Source organism: Aphis gossypii, unplaced genomic scaffold, assembly GCF_020184175.1.
Source record: "Aphis gossypii isolate Hap1 unplaced genomic scaffold, ASM2018417v2 Contig00447, whole genome shotgun sequence".
NCBI lineage: Eukaryota > Metazoa > Arthropoda > Insecta > Hemiptera > Aphididae > Aphis > Aphis gossypii.
Genome location: NW_026083109.1, coordinates 141,165 through 157,670, shown reverse-complemented (window position 1 = coordinate 157,670; position 16,506 = coordinate 141,165). Strand labels below are relative to the sequence as shown.

At 27.9% G+C, this 16,506-nt stretch overlaps 1 protein-coding gene across 1 annotated transcript; it reads left to right on the top strand.

Annotated features, from left to right (window-relative positions):
* Positions 1–3,610: 3,610 nt before the first annotated feature.
* Positions 3,611–5,791, top strand: LOC126554200 (zinc finger MYM-type protein 6-like). Its single transcript, XM_050209288.1, has 2 exons — positions 3,611–3,698; positions 5,205–5,791. The coding sequence occupies exons 1-2, from the start codon at positions 3,611–3,613 to the stop codon at positions 5,789–5,791; spliced, it is 675 nt and encodes a 224-aa protein (XP_050065245.1).
* The last annotated feature ends 10,715 nt before the right edge of the window (positions 5,792–16,506 follow it).

Genomic DNA, 16,506 nt, shown 5'->3' with positions numbered 1-16,506 from the left:
TACCTATTGAGTATGCTATGTGATTAATTTCACATACCTAATTTATTTAATTTTTTTTTTTTTTTTAAGAGTGTAAGACGTGTAAAAAACTACATTTCGGCAAATGCCGATTAGAACAGGCCAAACTAAAAAAAACAAAAATAAAAGTTAGTATACCTATATTGGATATTAAATTTTAATTGATTAAGCAATAATAAACATGTATTTTGTTGTTTAAATCAGAATGCAATACATGCAGTAACCGCCACAAAGGCTTGTGCTGGTGGAGACCAGAGAGCCAGGTAATTATTGAATCCAATAAAACAATTTCCTGACTAGGTGCAATTTAAATATGATTATTTTAATAATACATTTTTTTAAATTTTAGAAAACAAAAACCAAGGACCTGAGAGCGGTCCTTGACTCGAAAAAAAAAAAATAGTAAGTTTTTTTTTTTAATACTTAAATATCACTATGCACATATCGAATATTTAAATACAATAATATTTATACTAAGTTCCTGTTAATTATAATCAAACCATGTCTTCATTTAATTTATTTATCAGTGGAATATCCAAGAAAAAAGTTCAAACTTCAGAAATATTAAATTACTCTCTGTAACGTGCCACGTACAATCAGTTAATGATGTCGATTTGGAAAGGTTTTGTGAAATAATTGAACTCTCGAAATTTCTAAGTGTTTTTTATTTAAAATTATTCTAATCCAATTAATTAATTTAATAAAACTTGTGAAAAATATTCTAAGTCCAGGAGACATAAAATATTAAACTGGGTGACGTGAAGGTGCTTGCGCTAACTCTGGTGGATCACGTCTGAATTGTGCCTAATCTGGGCCCCCTTATATATCGTCCAGGGACTCCCGCGGTACCTTCAGGTCCCTGTTGGTCATCTGCACCTGCATCCGCTTCTTCCCACGCTTTGCGTTATCTGAACGATGTTGTGCGTCAATTATGTATCTATAATATTCTACCGGGTGGGTAATTACGCACCTAGTATATTCTACCGGGTGGGTAATTACGCATCCACTTATTTCACCAAATAGCAATCATATAGCCATTATTTCTAGCGGGTAGAAAGCATACGTGTGATGATACCTTTGATTAGTTATCTTTTACCTTTCATTTTAGGTCCCAAATTGTTGGTCTATACTCGATCATTACTTGCTTAACTACTCGCCCTTAGCATAATTATAGGGATGTTTGTTATGCCCCCTAGCGTTGTGGTTATTGTCGGCTACAGAATGTAATTTATATATTATATTTAATATAAGTATCAGAGCACGTTGCACTCTATAGTTAATTAAATAATAGGTATATGATAGTGCAATTATTGATATTGCAATTCAATTGAAATCATGGGCGCCCATTGGGGGGGGGGGGAAAGATAGAGCACTTGCCCCCCTGGACAAAAAATATTATGGACTTGTAGCTCAATAAATATTACCATAATATTATTATTATCTTTATTAACTTACATTTGAGAATTTTTTTTATTTTGACACCCCCCCCCCCTAAAATGTTACCTATGGACGCCCATGATTGAAATAACTAAAATGGCTCACTTTTGGTTTTCATAATCACACAATATCAAAATACATTCCACTACATTCAGACTCTCAAATATTTGCAACCAAACATTAAATGTGTATTTATTAAGGATTTTTTTTGTGATGTAACTAAACAACCACACTCTCTCCCCAAAAAAATTCTGAATATCACTGATGTTCATAAAAAAAAAAAAAAAAAGGATAACTATCAACTTCAAACACCACAATAGTGTACGACTAAAGAATATGTGTATACACTGAAGAATAAGTTTATTAAATATATGTTATAGTCAAACTAGGTATTTTACTAAATGACAAATAATCAAATAAGTTCATTTTTTATTCAATTTCACTACCAGTCTAGACATTTAGTTGATGATTTTAAGAAATTAAAAAATATAACGATATTTTCTATTAATTATTAGGTACTAATTAATTTATATATTGTATAAAAAAAAACCATTAGTGATGATAGTGAAATTATATAAAAATGTAATTTAATAAAATGCCTGATTTGACTATATGCCTATCACATATACACTATTCATAAAACTATAGTAAATACAAATATTATCTAATTCTGTTGTAGAACAAAACAGACAATGAAATGGAGGTGGAGGAGGAGGAAGACGGCGAACTCATTAATTTTGAATAAAAAAAGAAAAAAAAATCGTTTTAGTTTTTTTTTACATCCTACCTATCTACCTACATTCATCATGGATCATTAAAAAAAAAAAATTCTACCTATAAAAATTACAAAATGTTATAGTACCTGTTCTTATTATACGTTGACTAGTTGGTTGTGAATGAGTTGCTGGTTGAAGCAGGCAGATATGTTAGCCAGCATAACGTATGCAGACATGCACCAATAAATAAGACATGCACCAATAAATAAGTACCCTTTTTTGAATCTGCTTCCTCAGGGTTATAGGACCTAAAAATGTAGGTGTATTATGTTAATTAGTAAGTCAAAGACAAATGTGTCAAAAATTGTAACTCTTAATATATACCAATAAAGTTCTAACCTAAAAGAGTATAACATTGTTAATAATACTTACGTATACATTGTGCTATTTCAATTATTGCATTGAAATATCTAGTCCATAGTAAAGTTGCCCATAATCACATCGGTTGGAGTTGGAAATTTATAATTTATTGCCCAAAATATATTTTATTTCGACAAAACAATTTCAATGAAAAAAAAAAATAATAATAATAAAATAAAAAAATCACACGTGCAGGCTACAATTAATATTCCATTCACAACCAGATTACCAGAAACCACTATTAAACAAATTTAAATTTAAAAAGTAAACATACCTTGACGAAATGAGAGGTATTATAGGTTATTATATTAAATATAATATAATATTATAAGTCTATACCATTACAATTAACTAAATATTTTGATTTTTGATAATCACAATGTAGGTACACTATAAAAATAATTTGAGCATAGCGACTGTCAGTGAAATATTTAAATATCACGTACCTACCTATAATGTATAAACTATAAATGTATAATAATATAACATTATTTTCGAAAATTTTAAATTACATATTAGTACCACTGTATAGATTATAATGTTCAAACCATGAAGATTAGAGATAAGGAGACCAAAGTCCTATGAGCCGCCCGTTTATAAAGTGGCCCGACAAAAGTCGCACGGTTATTCTGCCACCAGGAGCGCGTCGTTCGATTAGAGTGCTACATTTTACAATTATAACATGTAGACATGTAGTATATATAAAAGGAATTATGTATGTTTTTCGAATTAAACATGATTTATTATTCCTTGCAAATAATTTATTATTTTATGATTTAGATCATATCTAAAACATATATACAGAATTAGGGGGATATTGGTTAAAATTGGTTCAATAATAAAAAACAAATATATTATTATAATTAGCTATTAAACACATGGACATAGATGATTTCCATATGATTATTTATTATTGAATTCATCAAAATATTAAATTTATAAATAGACAATGTATACAATGATAAGGTTTCAAATAATTTGTATTATTATTTTTTATTTTTTTTACCTAAACATTAAAAATGGTTAAGTGCTGTTTTGTACCAGGGTGTAATACAGGTTATGCTTTAGATGTCAAACAACAAGAATCAATTGGATTAAAAAATAAAAGTTTATTTAAAGCACCCAAAGTAAAAAAAAAAAAACAAAATATCTTAACCTTATTTTATGAATAATAATTTTCTTATTTAATTATTTGTTACACATGTTATTTAGAATACAGAGCTTTTAGCAAGATGGCATAGAGCCATCCCATTTTTCATTAAACTCGTAGTCATTATAGAATATTTTGAATTTTAAACTTTCATAAATATTTCGCAAATATTCATAATTTTGACGAATTTTCGTCAAAATTTGAACTTCAAATGCTAATAAAAAAAAATTGTGACTATGTATTCTTATAATTTTTTAATCACTATAAGAATAACATATGAGGATTTTTGTATAAAATTTTCAAGTATTTTGATAGGGCCAAAAAAATTTTATCGACACTTCAAAAAAAAATTTTCAGAAAAGTTGAAAATTTCAGTTGTCTATAAATAGCTCAAAAAACGCAAAATATTTTTAAAATTAAATCATGTAAAGAAAATGCCAATCTTAATAACTGGTAAAATTTTCAAGTATCTACGACTTATACTTTTTGAATAATAACAAATATCAAAAATCGTTTGAGGCTAAACCGTTATTTAACGCGGTTTTGTAAAAATTTAAATTTCAAACACTCATAAAATTTTTTTATCTGAATCCGGTAAAGTTTTTTTTTACAGATATTAGAAGAAAAATGTATGGAGAACCTTGTACCAAATTTTCAAAACTTAGTTATAAAAGAAAAAAATTTTATGATTTTTCAACTTCAAAATTACTTGCAATTTTCGCGTTTTCGACAGACTTCGTAAAAATTTGAACTAAAAACGCTGACTAACGATTTTTAATTTTTTTTAGCTACAATGAAAAAAACTCATAAGGAACTTTATATTAAATTTTTTATCGACACTTTAAAAAAAATTTCTCAAAAAAATCGAAAATTTCAGTGGTCTATAAATAACTCAAAAAAGTCAACATTTTTTGAAAATTTAACTATTTAGATACCTCTGACATTAACATTTTTTGAAAATTTCAAGTATTTTCAGTGATTAGTTTTTGAATTACAACCATAAAAAAAAATCGATTTGGTCGAAAACTGGTTTTACGTAAAAATTGCCGTTTTTCCGTCATTTTTTTTTTGTTTTTCTCGATTTTTTTGAAAACTGTTGGAAAATGTTAACTTTTTACCTCTATAAGGCACCAAGGATTTTCACTTTTAAATCGGAAACCACCCCCATAGTTTGAAATTGGAGCATTATTCGACTAGTTATGGTGTACACAGACACAAAAAAAAAAAAAAACACACATCATGTAAAATCAATACATTCATCACTTCGTTCAGAATCTAAAATTCAATTATAGCAGACGAAACTAGTGATGTTGGGTACCACGAACAACTGTCTCTAGTTGTTCGTTACTTTTATTCGAAACTAAATCAACCAGTAGAGCACTTTTTATGCTTGCAAAGACTTACATCAGTCGATACACAATCTATATTTGATTGTATAAATAATGTATTAATTAATAAATTAGGCTTAAGTTGGTCTTCTGTTATCGCTGTATGTTTTGACGGCGCGGCAACTATTTCAGGTTGTAACAAAGGAGTTCAAGCAAAATTCAAAGAAAAAAATAATACTTTTATGTATATTCATTACTATGCGCATTGCTTGAATTTAGTTTTGGTCGATTCTATTGGCAGAAAGAATCGTGCAGTGTTTGATTTCTTCAAAGTTATTTATGCTTTTATTGAATGTAGTTGCATTAGACATGCTATACTAAAAAAAGCTGCTAGACAAATAAATATAAAGCTTGTGACATTACAATCTATATCTACCACTAGGTGGGCTTATAGATCTGAAGTAATAACAGCTATAAAATCAAATTATTCGGTGTTAATCATTGCCATTCAAGAAATTTATGATTCAACTAAGCTTCCAGATATTAGAGCTAAAGCGCATGGCTTAATAATTCAAATGCAATCTTTTAATTTTACATTTGCCCTTAATATGTTAGAAACAATATTATTAATTATATTAAAAGTGAGTTCAAGTTTACAGAGTAAAGATCTTGATCTCTTAGCAGCTGTTGATTTAATAAAATCTTTGAATGACTCATTATAGATCTGTAGATGATGAATACAACAAAATATATGAAGAAACTTTGGAAATGTGTAATGAAAATAATATTGAAATTCTAAGGTTAGAAAAAGAAAAGTTTGTAGTAAAAATGATGATAATCAGAGCAGTCAATATTTTAAGCAAACAAAAAAACAAGAAATGGAACATTCATGTTATTATTTTGCTTTGAATGAAATGTTATCCGGTTTAAACAGTTGCTACAGTCAAGAAAGCCTTGAACTAATTGAAGCTGTTGGAAATTTAATCTATTCAAATTCTAGTAAAATAACTTGAAATATTTAAATAATGTATTTGACACAAATATTAATGAACTAAAAGCTGAAGTTAAACTACTAAATAACATGACTAACACAGAAAAATTTACGAAAGGACAATCAACTAAAATAATCTATTATTGGTTACATTGGTTAAATGAAAGTGATTGTTTTACAATTTTCAATCAATTTTCAAATTTTATAAATGTTTTTGACTGTGCCAGTCACTAGTTGTTCTTGTGAACGATCCTTTTCTAAAATGAGCATTGTGAAGATAAAGTTACGTTCAATAATGAATCAAGAACGACTGGACGCTTTATTATATTTGTTTATTGAACAAGAAGTTACAAACTCAGTAAATTATGATGAAGTTATTGAAGAATTTAAAATGTTAATAGCTGGACAACGTTGATTAGTTCTTTACAATTTTAAAAATTATATTTTAAATACATTTTGTTTACCAGTACATTAAATATTTAATTTCTTAATTGAATATGTTTTATTTATGAATGTTTTAGTATACATACAAGATTTTATTTATTTTTTTGGGTGGGGGGGTAAAGTTAAAAGGTTGATCAGAAGATGGGCGGTGAAAAAAATAGCCACATCTGCTAGATAAGTCTGCGCACGCATATGAAAAGCAACCATTTATAAACAAAAATGTCCATTGTAAATCTCAGCCCATTTCGAATAATGTATAATAATAGACAATAGGTTTAATAATGTAAAATGTAATAATATAATTTTATGAATTATCTTCTTTTATTCCCAAATTCGACTATTAATAATAAAAAAAATTGTGACTATGTATTCTTATAATTTTTTAATCACTATAAGAATAACATATGAGGATTTTTGTATAAAATTTTCAAGTATTTTGATAGGGCCAAAAAAATTTTATCGACACTTCAAAAAAAAATTTTCAGAAAAGTTGAAAATTTCAGTTGTCTATAAATAGCTCAAAAAACGCAAAATATTTTTAAAATTAAATCATGTAAAGAAAATGCCAATCTTAATAACTGGTAAAATTTTCAAGTATCTACGACTTATACTTTTTGAATAATAACAAATATCAAAAATCGTTTGAGGCTAAACCGTTATTTAACGCGGTTTTGTAAAAATTTAAATTTCAAACACTCATAAAATTTTTTTATCTGAATCCGGTAAAGTTTTTTTTTACAGATATTAGAAGAAAAATGTATGGAGAACCTTGTACCAAATTTTCAAAACTTAGTTATAAAAGAAAAAAATTTTATGATTTTTCAACTTCAAAATTACTTGCAAATTTTCGCGTTTTCGACAGACTTCGTAAAAATTTGAACTAAAAACGCTGACTAACGATTTTTAATTTTTTTTAGCTACAATGAAAAAAACTCATAAGGAACTTTATATTAAATTTTTTATCGACACTTTAAAAAAAATTTCTCAAAAAAATCGAAAATTTCAGTGGTCTATAAATAACTCAAAAAAGTCAACATTTTTTGAAAATTTAACTATTTAGATACCTCTGACATTAACATTTTTTGAAAATTTCAAGTATTTTCAGTGATTAGTTTTTGAATTACAACCATAAAAAAAAATCGATTTGGTCGAAAACTGGTTTTACGTAAAAATTGCCGTTTTTCCGTCATTTTTTTTTTGTTTTTCTCGATTTTTTTGAAAACTGTTGGAAAATGTTAACTTTTTACCTCTATAAGGCACCAAGGATTTTCACTTTTAAATCGGAAACCACCCCCATAGTTTGAAATTGGAGCATTATTTCGACTAGTTATGGTGTACACAGACACAAAAAAAAAAAAAACACACATCATTGTAAAATCAATACATTCATCACTTCGTTCAGAATCTAAAATTCAATTATAGCAGACGAAACTAGTGATGTTGGGTACCACGAACAACTGTCTCTAGTTGTTCGTTACTTTTATTCGAAACTAAATCAACCAGTAGAGCACTTTTTATGCTTGCAAAGACTTACATCAGTCGATACACAATCTATATTTGATTGTATAAATAATGTATTAATTAATAAATAGGCTTAAGTTGGTCTTCTGTTATCGCTGTATGTTTTGACGGCGCGGCAACTATTTCAGGTTGTAACAAAGGAGTTCAAGCAAAATTCAAAGAAAAAAATAATACTTTTATGTATATTCATTACTATGCGCATTGCTTGAATTTAGTTTTGGTCGATTCTATTGGCAGAAAGAATCGTGCAGTGTTTGATTTCTTCAAAGTTATTTATGCTTTTATTGAATGTAGTTGCATTAGACATGCTATACTAAAAAAAGCTGCTAGACAAATAAATATAAAGCTTGTGACATTACAATCTATATCTACCACTAGGTGGGCTTATAGATCTGAAGTAATAACAGCTATAAAATCAAATTATTCGGTGTTAATCATTGCCATTCAAGAAATTTATGATTCAACTAAGCTTCCAGATATTAGAGCTAAAGCGCATGGCTTAATAATTCAAATGCAATCTTTTAATTTTACATTTGCCCTTAATATGTTAGAAACAATATTATTAATTATATTAAAAGTGAGTTCAAGTTTACAGAGTAAAGATCTTGATCTCTTAGCAGCTGTTGATTTAATAAAATCTTTGAATGACTCATTATAGATCTGTAGATGATGAATACAACAAAATATATGAAGAAACTTTGGAAATGTGTAATGAAAATAATATTGAAATTTCTAAGGTTAGAAAAAGAAAAGTTTGTAGTAAAAATGATGATAATCAGAGCAGTCAATATTTTAAGCAAACAAAAAAACAAGAAATGGAACATTCATGTTATTATTTTGCTTTGAATGAAATGTTATCCGGTTTAAACAGTTGCTACAGTCAAGAAAGCCTTGAACTAATTGAAGCTGTTGGAAATTTAATCTATTCAAATTCTAGTAAAATAACTTGAAATATTTAAATAATGTATTTGACACAAATATTAATGAACTAAAAGCTGAAGTTAAACTACTAAATAACATGACTAACACAGAAAAATTTACGAAAGGACAATCAACTAAAATAATCTATTATTGGTTACATTGGTTAAATGAAAGTGATTGTTTTACAATTTTCAATCAATTTTCAAATTTTATAAATGTTTTTGACTGTGCCAGTCACTAGTTGTTCTTGTGAACGATCCTTTTCTAAAATGAGCATTGTGAAGATAAAGTTACGTTCAATAATGAATCAAGAACGACTGGACGCTTTATTATATTTGTTTATTGAACAAGAAGTTACAAACTCAGTAAATTATGATGAAGTTATTGAAGAATTTAAAATGTTAATAGCTGGACAACGTTGATTAGTTCTTTACAATTTTAAAAATTATATTTTAAATACATTTTGTTTACCAGTACATTAAATATTTAATTTCTTAATTGAATATGTTTTATTTATGAATGTTTTAGTATACATACAAGATTTTATTTATTTTTTTGGGTGGGGGGGTAAAGTTAAAAGGTTGATCAGAAGATGGGCGGTGAAAAAAATAGCCACATCTGCTAGATAAGTCTGCGCACGCATATGAAAAGCAACCATTTATAAACAAAAATGTCCATTGTAAATCTCAGCCCATTTCGAATAATGTATAATAATAGACAATAGGTTTAATAATGTAAAATGTAATAATATAATTTTATGAATTATCTTCTTTTATTCCCAAATTCGACTATTAATAATAAAAAAATTGCCTGAAAATGATGGATCGAAAAAAAAATATAATAATACTTCCAATAATATGCTATCTAGAAACTACCATTCATCTAGATTCTAGTTATAATTTTTGTGTAGACATAAAAAACCTATAAAATCGTATCTTCAGTGAAAAAAAGTATTTCGAACATCTCCCTTACGTATAAACACTTAAATATGAAAAAACGAGATTTATTTACCTGCACCAGAACCTATACTAACAAGATGGGGAACTTGGATAAGTGCTACCATAATATACTATTGCGAATATTTGGAGAACATTCAGACAGTTACAAAAACATTCGACAACAATGACGCCGCTTCAATTAAGACAGCCAAAAAGTATTTGGAAAAAAATAACCTACAGTGTAACTTGGCATTTATTAAATCGAATTTCGGATTTTCAACCAAATCTATAACATTTTTGGAAAAGAAAAGAATAAAATTATCCGATTCATTAAAAAGGGTCAAAGATGCGAAAAATAAAATTGTTGACTTAAAATGTACAAAAAGCAAAGCAGTCGTAAAGAAGTTAAAGCCGTTTTAAATAAAAATCCTGTTTACAAAGCTTTATTAAAAATTTCATAAATTTAAAGCGGCGAAGTTGAAGGTATGGAAGGATTGCCTGAAGACTTGACAAGTGATGATCTGATTTATTTTATGTATGCTCTAATGTCGTAATGACGTATTGTAATGATATGCTCACTTTCACATATCATAATTGTAAATTCGTTATTTTCATGCAAACCTATAACGGTAAAGTTGTCGCACGCATGTAATATACCCTAAACACCCCCAATAAATCAAGTCACTGATGATTGGAACGATTCCTATTATCTAGTCACGTACAGGACACTGTACGGGATTATAACGGTACGGCGCAACACATGCGATTTCTTTCATGTGCCGCCGGAGACAGGGGATGGTCCGGTCAGGGTCTCTGTCGCCAAGGAGAAAGACAATTTTCTTTGGAGATACCGAATCCTTTGATCGGGCCGCCGATAGCTCTGGCAGGCCTGACCTAAATCGTCTCCTCTCATCAGTGCACTAGCACCATTCGACTAGACAAGTGCAGGAGCACATCACAGACAGCCAACACACACTCAAAAGATCCTGCGAGCGACAACTGTGCCGTTTCATTTTTTTAAAACGAAATTTGATCAGTGTTCAATCATTTCTTTTTGAGTGTTTAAAATAATTCTTTATCTACTTATTACACCGACTGCGTTTTCAGACAGCTACGGATAAGGTAAGGTGCATGCGCATCGATATTTATATTGTCATAATTTTATACAGGTATCATATTTTATTTATTAATTTATTAGATTTTAACAAATTAATAATTCACTTAATATTTTATCAACGGTATACTTGATATTTCTCAAATCACGACCTCGAGAACCCTTCGACGATCAGGAGGAAGGTAATTACGCAAATGTAAAATAATAAGTTATAAGTTAAGATAACTAATAAATAACTAATAACTTATAAATATATTTGAGGCATTCATTCGAGGCTCGTGTCCCTTGTGATTGTCCCACAATTTATTTAGACCACTTAATCCCACACATACACACATAAATAATACATAAATTCTAATAATATATATATTTAATTTTACCACATATTTGTTATACCTATTTTTTGGGGGGCCATATCTTAATACATATACGGTTATTTTTAAGTGCATATTTTAGGTGATTTTTTGGGGCATATTTGAGTACTTTTTAAAGCTACAAGTCCCTAAGCCTATTACACACACACACAGAAGACATACATAATATGTAAATACAATTATTTTGTACTTTTGTATAAATAATAAATATACTGTTATAAAATATGTGTTATTTTTTTCTTTTTAAATTCCAATAAATTCCAATAAATTTATTTATAGGTTTTCTATGTGATTTTAATTTATTGTTAAATTTAATCTCTTTCCACATTATTACATTATCAAATATAATCATGGTAATACAATAAGGTAATGACTAATTATTACTACATTCAATTTGATAAAAAATTAAGAAAATAATTAAAACACACGTCTATCGTACGTGAAATGAAATGTTTTGCCTTTCAATGATGAGGGAAACGAGATTCGGGACGGCTCGGTTTTTACGAGAGCTTCGTAGCAGCAAGATTTTTGGCATCCTTATCACGAACATGAGCGCGCGTAGTGGAGTAATACGGAGTTACTTTCATGTCTATATGGCCGTGATTATAGCACAGATTATTCTTTGTCGAATTTAGGTAAGTACTAAGTCATAGAGTAATATAGAGACGCCGTTCCCTATCAAGACTATATAAAAGAGTTGAAGCCCAAATTACCTCCCCACAGTGTGGCCACTTTTAATGACATAACCTATTGTACAGAGGTAAATGTGCAGCAGGATGGCTATAATATACATTATATTGTATTATACATTTATACACCGTAGCATATAATGATTATTAATAGATATTAAATAATAAGTATTAAGTTATAACTAATAAATACTTTTATGACATATTATTAGACATAATATAGTACCTATAGTTTTTTAATTTTAATTTTTCAATGAACTAATATAGGATTATTGGGGATGCTTGGTTTACAAGTTTATTCAAAAAGATAATTGTTAAACTGTTGAAACACTTAGTTCTAAATAGTACCCAGTGCAAAGTATTTCAATTATTTTATTTTATTATCCTTTTACTTATATAACATGCCAAGTTGTTTCATTTGTGGAAGATCCAGAAATGGAAAAAGTAAAGCTGAAAACATAACATTCCACAAGTATATTGATTTGTATAGTATTTACTATTAATTACAAATATTAAGTACTTATTGACTCAATTTTTTTTTTTAGCCCAGTTGGTAATCAGATTTTTATGCTTACCGAAATGTTCTGTTAGTATTTAAATTTCATTAACAATTAATAAATTTTTATTTTTAAGTTAAAGAAGTATTTTATTCATCGATGCTATTTTTTTACGCTGTCGTCTAACAGTTTGATTCAAAAGTTTTAATCTTTTTGTTTTAATTAATAACTCTCTCAATAAGGCAGAAATCCCATGTTTTAAAAATGTACGATTTGGCGTATCAGTTTCATTAGGTTTACTGGCCTCTATGTAAGATGATTTTACATGTTTCTAAATAAATCATAATAATAATATAATTAATAATAGGTAATCTGGACACTTCACTTTAGCCTAAAACATAACATTTAATTTAATGTATCTCATTATTTAAAAACAAAGACAAATAACTTACATATGTTGCTCTTGATATTTTGATATACGGAATAGCTTCTTTTTTAAGCAACCTTGTCCTTTTATAGTTAATACAATTCTTTGTGTCAAAATGGGACGAACAAACAACACTAGTGATTTTATTGGTGAGTAAATTATTTTCACGAACAAAATCAAGCCACTTTTTTCTTATCCTTTCATTATTAGGAAATCTAAAGTAGACATATAACATAAAAACATAAATGAGTAAATTTTAAATACAGAAATTAACTCATTTATATTTTTATGTTACCTATATAGTTAATAGATATTAACTGCCTATAACTACGCAATACCTACTTAGCATTTATAGCTATGTGATTTTTAAATTATATTTACTCAAATTAACTCCCAGCGCATATGATAAAATTAGTGCTTTTTAATGCTTTTGCTGAAAAACAACAATTTTTAGATTATGATGATAATATTATTGATTTTAATTTCATAAAAGAGTTATTTTTATTGCAAGAAAAAGAATGTTGTCATCTTGCAAAAAAAATCAGAAAACAGTTTATATTCTTTTTCAAAAATAAAATGAAAGTTAAGCTTGTTACTCAGCTTCCAAGCCAATCAGTCGCTGATGCTTTGAAATTTTGTGAATATAACTTAAACTTAAATCAATTTTCAAAATCTGATGCTACTGTAAAATTTATTGAGCTATTTAATAATGCTTTTGATATTTGTAACTTGAGATCTTTAAAATGTAGTAGTATACATTTGTATGTTCTGCGCACTTTTGACTGCGGAGATTGCAAATTTTTAAGGGGGATTTTTCCCCTCAAACTTTTTTTTTCTCCGCTCTACCAGACTGCGGTGATTTTAAAATTTTTAGGTGGATTTTCCCCCTCAAACTTTTTTTTCTCCGCTGTACCAGTAAAAAAACACTGATTTAAAAAAATTTAAAACCAATTATTTTTTCCCCTGTTACACATAGAGTTTAAACAGTGTATATACTATTTATTTCCCGTGTAACACAGACGGAGTATTCCGCTACAACCAATAAATTTTTTTCTATGTTACACATAAAGTTTAAGCAGTGTATATACACACTTCATAATTATATTTTTTAGTCATGTTTTTTTAAAAAAATAAAAAATAATACGTTTTGGTTCAAAATAAAAAAAATATATTTATATGTATTGTCTCATTATTCTAAATTAATTTAAAATTGATTTAACTAGTTTTCTTACTTCCCTAGTAAAAGGTACATATTCTACAATGCGATCATGAATTAATAAACAATAAGCAGTTACACCTGAAAGAGATTCTGATGCTTCAATTTCTAATTGAACATCTACTGATGAAGCTGTAGCTGAATCATTCTGTTTTGACGTATCGATAACAATAATTGGAGCTTGCGTTAGAAATGTAGATGGGCTTAATATCGGGTTCCGAATACTTTTTTCATAGTACGATTCTTGAAACGATGTATACATATCATATAATAAGGTAAAATTATTTTTAGCAAAATCCAAATTTAAATTATCATAAGGATATGCTATTGAGTTAAAAATACTTTTACATTAGTTATATTACAATGATCGAATACACCACAATCTTTTTCTAACGAATTTTTACGTCCCTTTTGTAATCCGATTATAATGAATCGAGGTTTTTCTAATTTTGAAGCAGTTTTTAGGTTCCATACAACTTTTTTTGTGGTTCCGAGTTCAGGATATTCAAAAGTTTCAAAAGATCTGAACGGGATAAACAAACTTTTTTCTTTTTCAATAAGTTTTAATAATTTTAACCTTTCTTCATCATCAACAGTAATATGTGGAACCTTCCAAACTATTTTTTTCAAAACAACTTTTCCAGAATTTGTACTTCCACTAGTAATTACTTTTAGAGCGTTTAAATCGCTATGACTTCGAGTTAATATTAGTTCTAATCTAGAATTAACTAATATCTTTTTAAAGTCTTCAAATAGACCTAACCAATATTTTAACGGAATGCATGCACTAAATTCTCCATTACTATTTGCTGGGTTTGAACTATTTTTAAATATCCAACCAGCATTTTCATAACAATTATAATTATCAGGTGTACCTGATAGATAACCTTTTAACGAACTGGTAATACCAAGTACACGTGTTCTATCTACTTCTATTCCATTGATTTCAAGTCGTATTTGTTCAAAGAGATAGGAAAAACCGTTATTAGTAAGTTTTACTTTTCCAGCATCTGATACTTCACCTTCTAAATATATAAAGCTTTCATTCAGATACGGATAAACATCTGTTTGTTGGATTGATATACGTATTTCATCATTATTATTAAATGAAGTTGTATACGGTGTATATGAATGATATTCGATTTTCATAATTTTAGAATCGGTTTCAAACGGTGAACTTATATCTAAAATATCACTTTCTGGCATTCTGCTTTAATTTATAACCTAAAGCCTTTAAAATTGTTTTATTTTTCGTTGTTATTTTTTTTACTTTATTCGATGTTACCGGTAACGCTTTAGTTATATGACTAGCAAGATTTATCTTTTGTAATGGGCTTATATTAAATTTTAATCCCATCTTAAGATCCGTAACGTTTAATATGTAGATCGTTTACTAATTTTTCACCTAAATTGTTTATCGGATTATGATCTTGATCAACTAATTGTATAGTTATTAAATCGATATTTGTTTTATTTAATTTATAATATATTAGGTTAGTTGGAGATTGAATCAACTTCGTCCCTATGTTCTCAGTAGGAGAAAACTCATAAATTGAATGACTTGGCATGTGGTTGTTGAATGAACCTTGAGCTATATTGCACACTACTTTTATTGAATTAACACTGTTTAAATTTACCACTTTCTTTGAACGCTGACCATCAATGTATTGCAAGTGTGGTTCATAATTTTTTTTTTCAAATCCCAATATAGGTCCTATACCGTTTGCTACGTTAAAACGTATTGTTGCATTACTGAATATGGTTGTCCTAAAATATACTTGATCAATCCCGATATCAAAAAGTATTTTCTCTGTCAGTTTTATTCCAATGTATTCGTTAACATTATAAAAGTCATCTATTTGCGTTAAAATTTGATTTTTAATATCCTTAATACCGTAACACCCCTTTTTCAGTGTGATAAAACAGGTTGGAAATTTATTATTATTTAGTAAACGATCGGGATTTTCTAAATGTATTTCAAACTGGTTATTAGTTTCATTTATGTTTGGAAATGTATTATATGTTTGTAAATTTAACAAAGCAATTTCCGAGTCATCGTACACATCAATTGCTGGAAAATAATGTACAGATAATGTAGTTGTATTACCAGTTAAACTTAATGTAATTGATTCATACATTGTAAAAATTCAAAACATAAATGTCCACAATTAAATGAATTAAAATCTTGATAATTTGAATAGTTATATATAATCGTGTTTCTTTTGAAATAGTTTTGTAATTCAATTGGTGGAGGTAAATCACCGAAGCTATCAAAATATACAACCTTATCTTTAATTTTGTAAAA

Excerpts from the sequence above, each read along its gene's own strand:
- LOC126554200 (XM_050209288.1), top strand. The coding sequence starts at position 3,611 with ATGGTTAAGTGCTGTTTTGTACCAGGGTGTAATACAGGTTATGCTTTA. Across the intron at positions 3,699-5,204 it reads AATTGGATTAAAAAATAAAA|GCTTAAGTTGGTCTTCTGTT; the intron begins GTTTATTTAAAG and ends TTAATAAATTAG.